The sequence below is a fragment of the Pollicipes pollicipes genome, unplaced genomic scaffold, assembly GCF_011947565.3.
Source record: "Pollicipes pollicipes isolate AB1234 unplaced genomic scaffold, Ppol_2.1 Scaffold_2555;HRSCAF=2994_pilon_pilon_pilon, whole genome shotgun sequence".
Lineage (NCBI taxonomy): Eukaryota > Metazoa > Arthropoda > Thecostraca > Pollicipedomorpha > Pollicipedidae > Pollicipes > Pollicipes pollicipes.
In genome coordinates, this window is record NW_023596136.1 from 5,940,265 (window position 1) to 5,953,530 (window position 13,266).

Sequence of the window (13,266 nt, forward strand, 5' to 3'; positions counted from 1 at the left end):
GTGGCATCACTCATAAAACGTCTGCAAGACAATTACAAAATGAACAAAACGGCGACGGTGGTTTTTCTGTGTAATCGTGTAAGGCATTTCTTCAGATTATTGACCTCAAAACACTAGCAGAATGACATCCTTTGGAGCCTTCGGGCTTGTTTTGGTATTAAAATTAGATAGAGCAAATTGTGCCCCTTGAAATCAAGAGGGTCATACCTGGTAATGTTTTGGGCGAGGGCCTTTCACCAGGAGGGGTCATTCGTCAATCTTGTGCCCCTCCCCTTACCAAGATTCTGACTGCGCATCTGCGTGGGTGAGATCATTATCGCATGTGACCAATGAAAAGGCAGCTCAAATAGCGACGCTTTCACACTTAATCTTCGATGCGCATGACACTGACCTCACGAGGCTTCATTTGTAACGCCTTCGAACTGAAGCGGGTCTCTTTTTGTGGAAATGGAAGCGGGTCTGAGCCTCTTTCCCTCCAGGGGCGCAAAGGCTCGGAACAGTGTCCCCCGGAAACAGAGCAGGCTTGCGAAGCGTGCGTAATGAAGCGAGCGGGGCAGGCATTCCCAACAGGAGGACATCTACTTAGGCTATCTGGGGAAATGTCGAGGACCATTTTCGTAACTGGTGTAGGGAGGAGCACATATGTTTTGTGTTGATATAACTGAAATGCATATGTGCATAATCCATATAATCGATGAAAGTTCAGTTTGTCGGGAACCTGCGCGCAAAGGAGTTGTAAAACCACATGTATTGTGAGCACTGTATCCTTGTTAGTGCATATGTGAATATAACAAATAACTGAGAAATTAGTGGGAGATATGCGCGCATTTCGCCTTTGGATATGCGAGATAGAGATGGCACTTTACCCTTTCAGCTTTACAAAACATGCACATTTGTAAGAAGCTGATGCAGACCGCTACGTGATTTCGACGACCATGCGCATGAGCCTTAAGGAACATGTAGTTATTGTAGGTTATATTATTGTCGTACCTATTCCCTGGCGGCGACTTCCGAGACCGTAATCCCTAAACATTTTGAGAAATCGACAACCATAACTATCAGTGATATTCGTTTCGATACAGGCATGGAGCTGAAATATCAATGCATCTATTTCCCGATTTCCCTGACTATCCTACCCGGAATGAGGCTTTTAGTACCGTCTTTTTATACAAATCCGGAGCATAAAGGGAGTGCCTAAAGCAGCTCGAGAACATCACGCCACTGCTGGGCGCGTTGGAAGGCGGGCGCTCCGACCAACAGCTGAGCTATCGGAACGGACAGGCGGCTTAGAACAAGTCACTTCCAAATCACAATATTTTTCATGCGTATCCATGTGTCGATTTGACTTTTCAGTAGCCGACAACTACTAAAACATGCGTATGACTTTATAAAATTGTATTACCATATGGCTAGGTCCCAGGTGCATATCATGCTAGTTTCAACAAAATCTGACGCAATGTAAAGCACGCCACCGATTGTGTCGGAAATGCGAATGCTTAAACATTCTGTCACTTTACCAATATTCAATATACTAGTGATACTGCTGGAGACATTCGTTTGATGTCACATGGCGATGGCCTTTAGAACTTATTTTGTTGCTGAATCGTTTGGACAATGGGTGCCCGTGTTTATTTCTCCGATGAGTATTTAGAGCTTAATTGCCTGCGAAGCTGTGTCTGATTGGGTTGGAGCTCCGAGCGCAACAGACATGTGAGGAAATGTAAGAACTAGCAAACTGACCAGACTCGTTATCCAAGGATAATCTGACGACGGTCTCGCCAACATAACCGCTGGAGACTCTGGTCTCGAAGACTAGACTAAAAATAAAGACCAAAGGGCTGTCTTAAAAGCGTAGCTGAAAATCTGCATTATTTGGCACTTGAATTTTCCGCATTTGATCGTACGCAATTGTTTTTACGCCTGCACACTCTCGAAAGCGTAAAACGCTTGAAAATTGTGGAAAACGTTCTCTAACTTTCCCACGTTTTCGAACAGCAGACGTGGGGAAGCGACGAAGTGTAAAAGTGCATTGGAGCATGGGTAGTTATGCGTTCGTGCTGGTCAATAGGCTGTTGTTGAGTCCATCGCGGAGCACAGGCACCCTCATGTGCGGCGTATCCTGGCTGGAGGACCTCGCAATGTCGAACAAGTTGTTGCGGAGAACGTCGAAGATTCAGGCACCTTTCCACCCAACGCTCTCATCTGGTGGGTTGTACAATGCACATACGCCATAGCCTATGAGGTTTGTATTTAGAGCGACACTAGAAATGTGCAAACGGGTCACATAAAATTACAAAAGGCCATATATTGATAAGAGAGCTGAGCATCCTTACAAGCGAAACAATGCGCCGGCTCATCCTGGCCCGAAACATTTACACACAATTAAACACACATGCATATGTACTCATTGCATGATTCGCGGCGCGAAAATCACATTAGCTACAGCTCCTGACACGGCCGCCCGGCCGGACGTCCGCTTCTCTCCTCAGCCGCCAGCACCCGCAGCCGGCCGGGCACCCGCACCCGGCCGATCACCCCACCGCGAGCAGTCTCACCTCGCGCTAAACATCCACTTACACCCGGCGCAAACAAGGATTGCGGCAGAGAGGCGCGCACGAGCAAGCACGAGCGAGCCACGCTCCGGCTGCGCACGTCGCGCCCCGCTCGTTCGTATGACCAACCACAGCTCGTCCGGCAGACGATGCAGCCCACGGCCCGCGGCCCGCAGCTCGCGGCACATGGGCAGCGGCTCGCAACCCATGGCTCGTGACCCACGGCTCACGGTCCATGACCCACGGCCGGCAGCTCGCGACCCACGGCTCACGGTCCAGAACCCACGGCCCACAATCCACGGCCCACGGCTCGCGACCCACGGCTCACGGTCCATGACCCACGGCCCACAGCTCGCGACCCACGGCTCGCGGTCCAGGACCCACGGCCGACAGTCCACGGCCCACGGCTCGCGACCCATGGCTCGCGACCCACGGCTCACGGCTCGCGGTCCAGGACCCACGGCCGACAGTCCACGGCCCACGGCTTGCGACCCATGGCCCACTGCCCGCAGCTGACGGCCCGCGGCCCGCCGCACAGCGACCAAGCACCGCAGACTAGAGTCCCGCGCGCGCGGCGGCGCGCCGGTCGGCTACACGATGCGTATGGCGCGCTCCCGACTCTCCTCGTAGCGGCTCTCGCGCCGGCTCAGGCTCGGCGGGCTCTTCTTCTTGCGCTTGGCGCAGCGGAAGCTCTCGGAGAACACCTCGCCGGTGCGCAGTGCCGAGATGAGGTCGTCGAACTCGCGGTTCTGGTCGTGCTTGGGCTCGAGCTCGGCGCCGTCACGTTTCAGCTGCGACTCGCGGTGTCCGCGCCGCTGCAGCGTCATCTGCTTCAGCTGCGGACGCCGCACGGGCCGGTCATCGGAAGAAGGGGGAAGGGGGGGGGGGGGGGGGACTCGACGGCGCCGTGCTTCGGGGGACGCCGAAATGCTCGCGGAGCTGCAACTGCCACTGGCAGTTTTGCCCCTGTTTTCAGGAGAGCTGCGTTGTTATGCCTCGTAGTGACGTTACATCAATGTTTCGGGTCAAAGCTTGTTTTCCTCATCGTTCTTTTGGGCGGCAATATTTGTTATGGGCAACAAAATCCTCTTCCCCTATATTGTCATGTCATAAACTGCAGGTTTGTGCTGAAATCTCATCCTGCTGTCGCTGCTGTAGTCACTCACCTCCTGCTCGTGCCGCAAACGCTTCTCCTCCTCCTCCCTCTTCTTCCTGACGTTGATGTTGTCCTCCGTGGCCATCATGAAGGAGTTCAAAAAGGCGTCAAAGATGCCGAAGAACTCATCTGGATGTGCACTCGCGGGATCCTCGCCAAAGAAGTGCGCCACCTTTTCGAACTATGGAAGAAATACCGTCAGCACACCGTGAGGTAGCTATGTACTTAATACAACACCGTACAAAAAATCCATGGAAGCTCTCCTTAGAAGGTATGCCTCAACCCTCCATGTATTAACTAAAGGAGTTTTAGAAACGCATCAAAATGTGTTCGCCAAGCCCCCTTGAACGGTCCATTGTTTATATTTACGGCACACGGCAATTGTGAAGCGTTCCTGTGGAAGAACGCTGGCAGCTCGCCTCTCGTTCCTGAGCCTGAGCAAGCTGGCGTTGAGCCGACACTGAACCAGTTGCCTGTGCACAGAGCCACCCGACTAGCATCGGGTCACAGGCCAGCATCTTGTGAGACCGTCCGCCGGATCAGCTGTGTGTGCACCAGGCCAAACCAAACTGACCCTGCTCTTCATCTCGGCGAACTCGTCCTCCAGCTGGCGCGACTTGTAGGTGGCCTTGGCGGCGAACTCCTTCATGGTGGGCACGAACAGGTCACCGCTGTCGGCCGGCCGCGTCCGCTGGTAGTCCAGCTCCTTTTGGATGTCCTTCAGACCGGCTCGGATCAGCGACATGTCCTTCTGCAACTCGCTCATGCTGCCGGCGGAGACAGGTGTCAAGGTCTGGTCAAGTGGAATCAACAAACAGCGACATGTCCTTCTGCAACTCGCTCATGCTGCCGGCGAAGACGGGTGCCAAGGTCTGGTCAAGTGGAACCGGCGGCTACAGGACAGACATTAAGAACCCAAATAACGCATCAAAACAGGTTCGTTTGAAAAAGCTTGCGTGCAATAGCAATGCGGAACGCAGAATGCAGAACACAGAGCTATGGTTCCGACCCCAAAAGCTGTTTTGTATGGCAACAAGTCAAGCCGTAGGGGTCTTAATTTACAAAACCAACGAAACTTCCACAAGTAGTGAATGGCTATAATCAGAAGAGGTGCCTTGATGAATACGGAACGGAGGAAGCTATCGCCTCAGCCGCATATTTGTGAAAGCATAAACCAGCACAGAAAAACGTACTTCAGCTGCTGCACAACGCCACACACCTGACTTTGGACGCCTCGCGCACATTGCTCAGGTCCTCCTCCAGGCGCAATACGTCGGGGAACTTGGTCTCCAGCAGCTCCACGATGTAGTGCAGCAGCGTCACGTGCTTGCGCGTGCTCGACTTAGTGTCGCCGATCCTGCGCAAGCTCTCCAGTCGGAAGCCCTGGGCGTTGCCGCGCTGACCGCGGTTCATGTAGTTGCCGAACGCCAGCACCAGCTCCAGCAGCTTCTTGAGCCGGCGACTGCGTTGCAGCTCCTTAGCGGCCTCCACCACCGCTGCCACCCGAGGCCGGATCTCAGCCAGACGCTCGTTGAAGCGCTTCTTATAGAAGAGCGACTTGAGGCGCGCCTCGTAGTGGGTGATCCTGCGGGCGGGAAGCAGGGTGGTGAGGCCAGCCGCTGTGCACAGCGGGGTGGTGAGGCCAGCCGTTGAATACAATGGGGTAGTGAAGCCAGCCGCTGTGTTCAATGGAGTGGCGAGTCAAGCCGTTGTGTACAGCGGGATGGTGAAGCCAGCCGTTGTGCACCGCGGGGTGGTGAGGCCAGTCGTTGCGTACAGCGGGATGGTGAAGCCAGCCGTTGTGTACAGCGGGCTGGTGGGGCCAGCCGTTGTGTACAGCGGGCTGGTGGGGCCAGCCGTTGTGTACAGCAGGCCTGCTGTTGTGTGGTCGCGGCGATTCTTAAACATGCTTTCATTCAGCTTTCATGTTATATGCAGTCGCGCGGGCCTATGTAACAGCTCGGCATAATCGCGTCTATGTAGTAGGATACAAGATGCCTTGGGATCGGTGCCAAGTGCTATCGAGGTGATTGGCTTGAAAACGTTTATTGCTGAGTTTATGGCAGAGTTTGAGGGGAGTGCGGAAAGCTGCTAACAGCAATACTCACTGTGATATTTCATACAGGAAGCGGTCGGCCCTGGCTAAGCTCTTCAGCTCATCGCTGTGCTCTTCCAGTAGCGCTTTCTCCTCAGCGGATGGCGTGAACTTCAGCAGCTGCTCCACCATGTCCGGCGGCAGCTGGTCCTTGGCGTCCATCGACATCAGGGCCCTGAACAGGAACAGTCGTCAAGTGGGAACAATGACCATCCGATCTTTGAATCTCTCACATCCTGTATAAGCTAAAAAACTACTTTTTGGATAAGAGTTGCCTCTCCAGCTGTCTCGCGAGCTGGCTCTTGTGCTCGAACGCCGAAGCAAAACACGTAACTTGAAACGCTGTTCGTAAGGGATAAAATGCGGCGTGGAACAGCGTGCTGTTCGCAGTGGGTCAAGAGCCGCGAGCGCTTCCACAGGATGTCACATTTTGACTAACACAGCTGGCAGGACACGGGATTAGGGGTGGATTTTCACGGTCACGCGGCCTTCTTCGCGTTTTAACCACGACGTAGACCTATTGCAGGACAGTTCTTCAGGTCGCCCGCGGCCAACGCCTAAAGCCTCAAAGGTGCGTCAGCGCTGCTCACAGTTTGATCTCCTTGTCGGTGAGCTTCAGCTTGGAGAGGAGGATGGTGCAGTTCTGCGCTCGCCGGGCGTCCACCACGCTGATGACCTTGTTGCGTGACCGCGTCAGCGTGCCGGCGTTCGTCAGGTCGTCCAGCGAGCTGTCCAGCTAGGGCAGGAGGCACTTCGTCACACAATGCCGGACAGACAGGCTAACAGCCGAGCCGCCATACATCTCCTCACGTTACCGCTGAGAGCATCGTTCACTCACGCACTTGAACAGCACTCGGTTGGGTTATTTGTGCTTTGGGACACGGTCGTGCAGCCTCGAAGAGCCTCGACATCCTGCTGCACACAGCAGGCATGCCACCAAAATCCAGCCAAACTCACAGATTAGCATTCCGTGCAAAGCACAGGCTCCACCTGCCAGCGACGCACCGGGCTGCGACACGCATACAGCACCAACTGGCCGCTTCCGAGGACAGCCTACCCCGGCGTGAGCACCGCCGGGCCGCGTCGGCGAGCGACCGTGCTCACCTGGCCGCTTCCGAGGACAGCCTGAGGACAGCCAGCCTGACGCGGCCCGGCGTGAGCACCGCCGGGCCGCGTCGGCGAGCGGCCGTGCTCACCTGGCCGTGCTGGCGCTGGTACGCCGAGAACGTCCGGTCCACGTCCGCCAGATCGATGCAGCTGTACAGCCGCTCGTCGTCGAGGTCGCTCCAGATGGTGCCGTTGATCCTGTTGGACGGCAGCTTGGACCAGTTGAAGCTCTTGAGCGGGTTGCCGGCCTTCGGCACGTTCTTCTGCTTGGTCGTCGCCGCCACGCCGTTGACGAGCGGTGGCGGCGGCGGGACGCCGCCCGGCGGCGGCGGAGGCGGCGGCGGCGGCGGCGGTGGCGGCGGCGGCGAGCCGGCACCGACCACGGAGCGCGAGGGCAGCCCAGAGCCGACGCTGGCCGCCTGGTCCGAGCTGGCGTCCTTCAGGCCGCGGCCGGAGCTGTACTGCAGCTCCTGCAGCCGCTGGATGGCCTGCAGGTGGCCTGGGGACAGCGTGACTGGTGTCAGCTTCTCTGAGGCGTGTGGAGACCCCGTGTGGTCTGACGCACGAATCGTGGCAATACTGACGGCACACGCCTGATGTCTATCTGCGCCTCGACCACATGAACAGTCGGTGCAGATGACCTAGAAATACGAGCGGGCGCCGCGGGTGAGACATAACATCTAGAACATAAGGCCCGTCAACAAACCAAGTCATTTCTGCGTACATAAATATCTATGTAAGCGGAATGGTCTACTTATCAACCTTTTGGGTCGATAAGAAGACACAACGAAATGAAATTTGGCCGGTCATTGTCTTCGCCTTTGACGACATTAAGACTGTCTTAACAATGGCTACAGAAAACTTGCACGTCAAGTGGGGTGGGATGGAGACGCCCGGCCACCGCTGGCCACGGCCGCGGAGGTGCTTACCCATAGCCTCCGTCTCGAACTTCTCCTGGAGCCGGTTAAGACTGGAGCTGAGGTCATCCCTCTCCTGGGTCTTGACGTCGCACTCCTGCTCCTTCTCGCTGAGCTTGGTCATCAGGTCCAGGTTCTCCTTCTCCAGCTCCTCCGCCTTAGTCAAAGCCCCTCGCAGCTCCTCCTCTTTGGCCAGCCTGAGTACGGATGTTTTGCGTCATGCACGCACAAACAGGTCTAGTTTGGAGTTTCAGCGCACCTCTCTCCATCCACATGGCTTTCTGTGCATGCCATGTCTGATGCAAAACATCCCAGTTGTGATTGTGAGCTTATCGGCGGTAATTTGATAGATATCCTGTTCCCCGCATGACAAAAAGAGCCGAATTAAGAGAAGCATGGGCCATGTCATTCAATCGCCGACTGCTGCGCGCGTGCGCAGGACGCCAAGCACACGCTTCGAACAGGCGAGCATCCAGGCAGACACGCCGGCTCTGCCGCCGGCGCCGGCCCTGCGCGACAAAGGCGGGCGCCGTAGTTCAAATGGCATGCCCGGCGCCGTAGGTCGGATAGACGCACCCGCCTCGCGACCAGAAACTTGTAGGTGTCAGGGGACGGTGTGGGATTAAGTAAATGGTGGATAAAGGATGAGCAAACTAACCAAATGGTAAATGAATTTATGCAGCTTTTCCGCACTGTCCACATGAGTAACACCATCCAATCGCAACGTGACGACTCAACTACCGGTATGACAGCTGCGATATGGAGAGAGAGAGAGAGAAAAAAAAAACACCGTGCGCATAACTGTCAGATATCACGCACTGTTCTCCTCTGCAACTATGTGCATTGGTTTATAATTCGACATCAGCAACAAGAGCCAAACGCCTTGCCGATGCACAAACGACAGATTACGATATGTCGCGAGGACTCACATCTGGACCACTGTGTTGACGTTGATGTCGACGGGCCGCAGGTCGCGGTCCTCGCCCCCCTCCGACTGGAGGATCATCTGCTGGCAGATCCGGTCGAACAGCAGCCAGTGGTGCGGCTGCGTGCCGTAGTCCACTGCAACAGTCCCGGCGCGTCAGTCAGAGGGTCGCCGACGCCCCGCGGCCGGCGCAGCGGCCAGCGTCGCGACGAACGTAGCCTCTCAACGGTCCTGCGAGGCTGATGTGGTAGCAGGAGGCCTACACACTGCCATCTGAAGTAACATAGCAGGCTGGTCGTACCGACAATGGCCTGGGAGGCCGCCTGCTGTCGAAATCGGATGAGGTCGGGTCATGCCTGGACGTACACAGATCGCGGTCTCCCCGCTCCGCATCGTGGCCCACCAGGCGGGGGTTCCTCGAGCTGTACCACTATAGGTGGCGCTTCGTCGGCCGCCTCAGATTGATCGCCGCGGGGTTCGCGTCAGGACCAGGCGTACGCATTGGCTCACTGCGCAGCAGCAGGCAGAGTCGCAGGATAGGCAGTAACTCACGAGAGGGTTAGGGACAGCGCCGCGAGATGTCACATAGCTCACGACACCCTCAGAGACCGTGCGCGGGGACCGCGACTCACGAGAGGCTTAGGGACAGCGCCGCGAGATGTCACAGAGCTCACGGCACGCTAAGAGACCGCGCGCGGGGACCACGACTCACGAGAGGGTTAGGGACAGCGTCACGAGATGTCACAGAGCTCACGGCACGCTCAGAGACCGCGCGCGGGGACCACGACTCACGGGGCAGTAAGAGGCAGTGCTGCAGCAGCGACAACAGGTGCGGGTAGGCGGCCGTGTTGTTCAGCTTGTTCCTCAGCAGCTCGAACATAGCCGTGGCCGACTTGGTGTCCACGTGCACCTCCCCATGCCGCCTGGCCAGCTCGCGCTCGTCGTCGGTGCGCACCAGCTCAAAGAAGTCCAGATGCCTGCGAGAAAATCGGGGAAGGGTGGGAGTTAGGTGCACTCCAGATGGGACGAGGAGTGGGAGTCAGGCACGCTCTAGATGTTCGCGATAGAAGGGAGTGGAGATGGGATGGGGTTTCAGGCATAATCTGGACGGTGGATGAGATCCTGAGATCTGTGACCACATGAACACCTGCCCTGAGGGAAAGACGTCGCTTGTTTGCACTTTCGATCACCAGGCCCATGTCTTACCATGCAACCGATACGAGCACGATACCAAGCCAGTGATTGTCACATCTATTCGTGCGCTGGTCCACATTGACAGCTCCGGCCCTGGTTACGGATGCCGGCGTACTTAGCCGTCGGACCGCAGCACTCACAGTCACTCATCATTCAGCGGCTTTGTTTGTACGATGGTGGTAAGCCGAGCAGGGCTGACCATTTCAGGAGAAAAGTCTGTACTAGATCGGTTAGAGCCCTAGGTGATTTAATTGGAACGACACGCCATCAGCCCACAGATACTGTGGAATAGATCTGGCGACGGTGTCTCGACAGCTCTGAGCTTAGGTGAATACCAGACTGCGTTTTCATAGCGTCGCGGATTAAGGAAGAGGATGACCTTCGTTCTTCATCGCCATCTGATCGGGTGGTGTGGCGCTCAGCCCCTGTTTACATCTGTCATGGGTATGTTCTTGACAATCTGCATACCCGCTTCTTGGGTATCCCATGCGAGTGTTCCGTGTCCACTCTGTCCACTCTATGAGAGAGTGGACACTCCTGTATCCAGGCTTTCACGAGCGCGCTCACATTTCAGGGGAACCTCCTTTGGTTTTGACTCTCTCATCATCCTGACTTATTTATTATGCGTACCCCGACCAGGATTTGCTAACTGCTTGGGTTTTTGACCGTGCTTGAGTTTAAACTTTCAAACATTTGTATTTGAGATTCCCTGGGTCTTCGTGTGCATAGGATAGGTATACAGTGTATACAGTGCGGCGTTGTTCCTCTTCCGGGTCCTTACCTGTCCAGGGTTTCGTTCTCGAGAGAGCGCAGCTTGTCGATGACCGGCTGCACACCGAGCATGAGGAACTCGTAGCGTAGGTGAAGTCGGAACTCGAGGCTCTCCTTGCCGGCGCCGTAGCTGAGCACGGCGTTGACGAAGGACATGATGGCCGTCTTTAGGCTCACATCGTCAGCGTAGGTGCCCGTGGACCGATCCAGATCGTTGACGATTCTCTGTGGAAAACGTATTTATTAAGTGCGCCGACAAACAGCCGGATTTTCATAATGTCCTCCAATGTCTTAGTGAAACCATTCCTGGTATATGAAACATGACGCTCATTTACATACCATGCCAGCATACACTGACAAGAACGCTATGTTCGGCGTGATCGCACAAGTATGTTTTCAAATTCTTTTTTGGAAGACTTGGAACACGACTGCGGAATGCGCGCCTTTGAGCACACAGTGTGACGCACACACGTGCGCGCTAACACTCAGCTCATACACACTGGTGAGAGGACAACTCTTTATGATAGTTAAACCAGCTTTACATCAAGTTAGCGGCATGCAGTACGGCTGGGCACGAGTACTCCATTGCAGCGTTGCGTCAAAATATTGGTTTTCCGTCGGACAGTTCGTACCTGAAACCTGGTCCTCTCCCCGGCGTATTTTTGGTAGTAAGCCATGGATTCCAGGACCTTCCTGTGTCCGCCCGGCACCAGGCACACAGCGCCCAGAATCTCAAGAACGGACACCTTGGTCTTGATATTCTCGCAGGAGAGGCTTTGGGAGATCACGTTGAGTCCGTCTGGGTGTACCAGCACATGAGACCTGCCATTCTGTGAAGCCGGAGGAGCAACGTCATGGGCGCGGCACTTGTGGGGGTGAGCAAGAGGTGCATCCACGGAGGACGCACCCTTGGTCGTCATGTAAAGTCGCAATTTTTGCTACCCACCTAGAGAGCTAAATTCATTTCACAACCATGCCTTGATGAGCCCCCAATGAAAATACGCATGACGGGTTTCTCGTTTGCGATAAAAATGAACGATAATAGCCCGCCGTCACTGTCTCCAAAACGTCATCGCCGTCACAATCTTCTTCGTTATCATCAGTCGTACCGTGTTGTTCATCAGCGCCTTAACACATCCGATGAGGCTGCTGTGGATGCTGCTCTCCGACTGTCTTGTGGTCCATAGAGTTGAGGAACCTCTGGCACGCCTCGAGGCCCTCCAGCTCCAGGAACTTGATGACGAAGGAGTTGGGCTGCGTGCGCAGGGCGGTCCGCAGCGACTCCAGCTGCTTGGTGCGCTTGGTCACCTCTTCGTCACTCGAGGCGGGGAACGGCAGCTGGAGGTGTGGCGCGAACCGTTAGCTTTATCGTTGTTTTTCTTCCGAGCAGCACAGTCCCCGTCACGATCTGTCACCTAGGCCAGTTTGCCGGTGCTTGTCACACCGACACTCCCGTCATCGCCAGCGTGTAAACACGGACAGACGCGGACAGTTGCGCCCCGGTCCGTTACGACGCGGACCCCGATCTAATCTCAATGTCTCGTTCGATGTCTCAGCTGCGCTAATACCTTACAACCGCAGCGGAATTTGCGGGGCGGCGGTGGGTCCCAGCTGCGCTAATGCCCTGCAGCCGCAGCGGTGTTTGCGGGGCGGCGGTGGGATGCGGGAGCGGGATGTTGAAGGGAGCAGATCACGCAGCGTTCGCACGCCGACATCGAAGACCAGTGACAGCACGTAGGGCGCAGAAATAAAGCGCAGGATCACAACTTGGGGTCACCACAAGCTTGAAGCGCGTCGACACCGCTAATGCAGTCCGTTTATCGCCCTATCGTAAACCCATCTCCTCAGCTTATCACGCCATTAAGGCGCTAATGAGTTGGGCAATGCACGCTCTCGTTAGCATATCTACATGCGAGGCTATCTGTCACTCGCCTGTGGCCGTCGCTTCCGTATGGTTAAGACGCTGCGCCTGACCAGCACGGCCGCCTAGTCCAGCTCAGTTACGGAGGCCACGTGATGCCCGTGAGCATGAGCGCGCAGTGGCGACCGTGAATCCAGCCGTTTGCAGGAGCCAGTGATGGTGGCCATGGGGTGGGGAGCAGGGTCACCTGCAGGAGCCAGTGATGGTGGCCATAGAGGGGTGAACAGGGCTCCCTCCAGGAGCCAGTGATAGTGGCCATGGAGGGGTGGACAGGGCTGCCTGCAGGAGCCAGTGATGGTGGCCATGGAGGGGTGGACAGGGCTGCCTGCGGGAGCCAGTGATGGTGGCCATGAAGGGGTGGACAGGGCCACCGGGCTGACTTTGTCCGACGGTGGGCCGTACGCGCTGGTACCTAACCATTGCTGCGAGGCGGCAGGCAGGACAGTCAGTTCGGCTGCGTCCCGTGATGAGATCACTGTCTGGCGTTCCGTCCGGACAGCCCCCCCCCCCTCGCCGTGCGCGACGTCACAGGGGCGCGGCCGCGGTCCGGCTGCGCCGCCAGCGCGTCACGAGGGAGTAACAACGGTGGCGGGGCGCCGGCGGTCCGGCTGCGGTCCAGCGCCGGGCG

General features: G+C 56.3%; 1 protein-coding gene across 1 annotated transcript in view; it reads right to left on the reverse strand.

The window, feature by feature from the left end:
* Window positions 1-2,231: 2,231 nt before the first annotated feature.
* DAAM (disheveled-associated activator of morphogenesis-like protein) overlaps window positions 2,232-13,266 on the reverse strand; it is a 40,900-nt gene continuing 29,865 nt past the window's right edge. Inside the window, 14 exon segments of the mRNA XM_037228132.1 lie at window positions 2,232-3,388; window positions 3,719-3,889; window positions 4,283-4,475; window positions 4,928-5,293; window positions 5,817-5,978; window positions 6,394-6,539; window positions 7,000-7,409; window positions 7,840-8,024; window positions 8,757-8,889; window positions 9,545-9,729; window positions 10,728-10,942; window positions 11,350-11,547; window positions 11,827-11,886; window positions 11,888-12,055. Coding sequence (XP_037084027.1) covers window positions 3,143-3,388; window positions 3,719-3,889; window positions 4,283-4,475; window positions 4,928-5,293; window positions 5,817-5,978; window positions 6,394-6,539; window positions 7,000-7,409; window positions 7,840-8,024; window positions 8,757-8,889; window positions 9,545-9,729; window positions 10,728-10,942; window positions 11,350-11,547; window positions 11,827-11,886; window positions 11,888-12,055 — 2,838 coding nt within the window. The 3' untranslated portion in view covers window positions 2,232-3,142.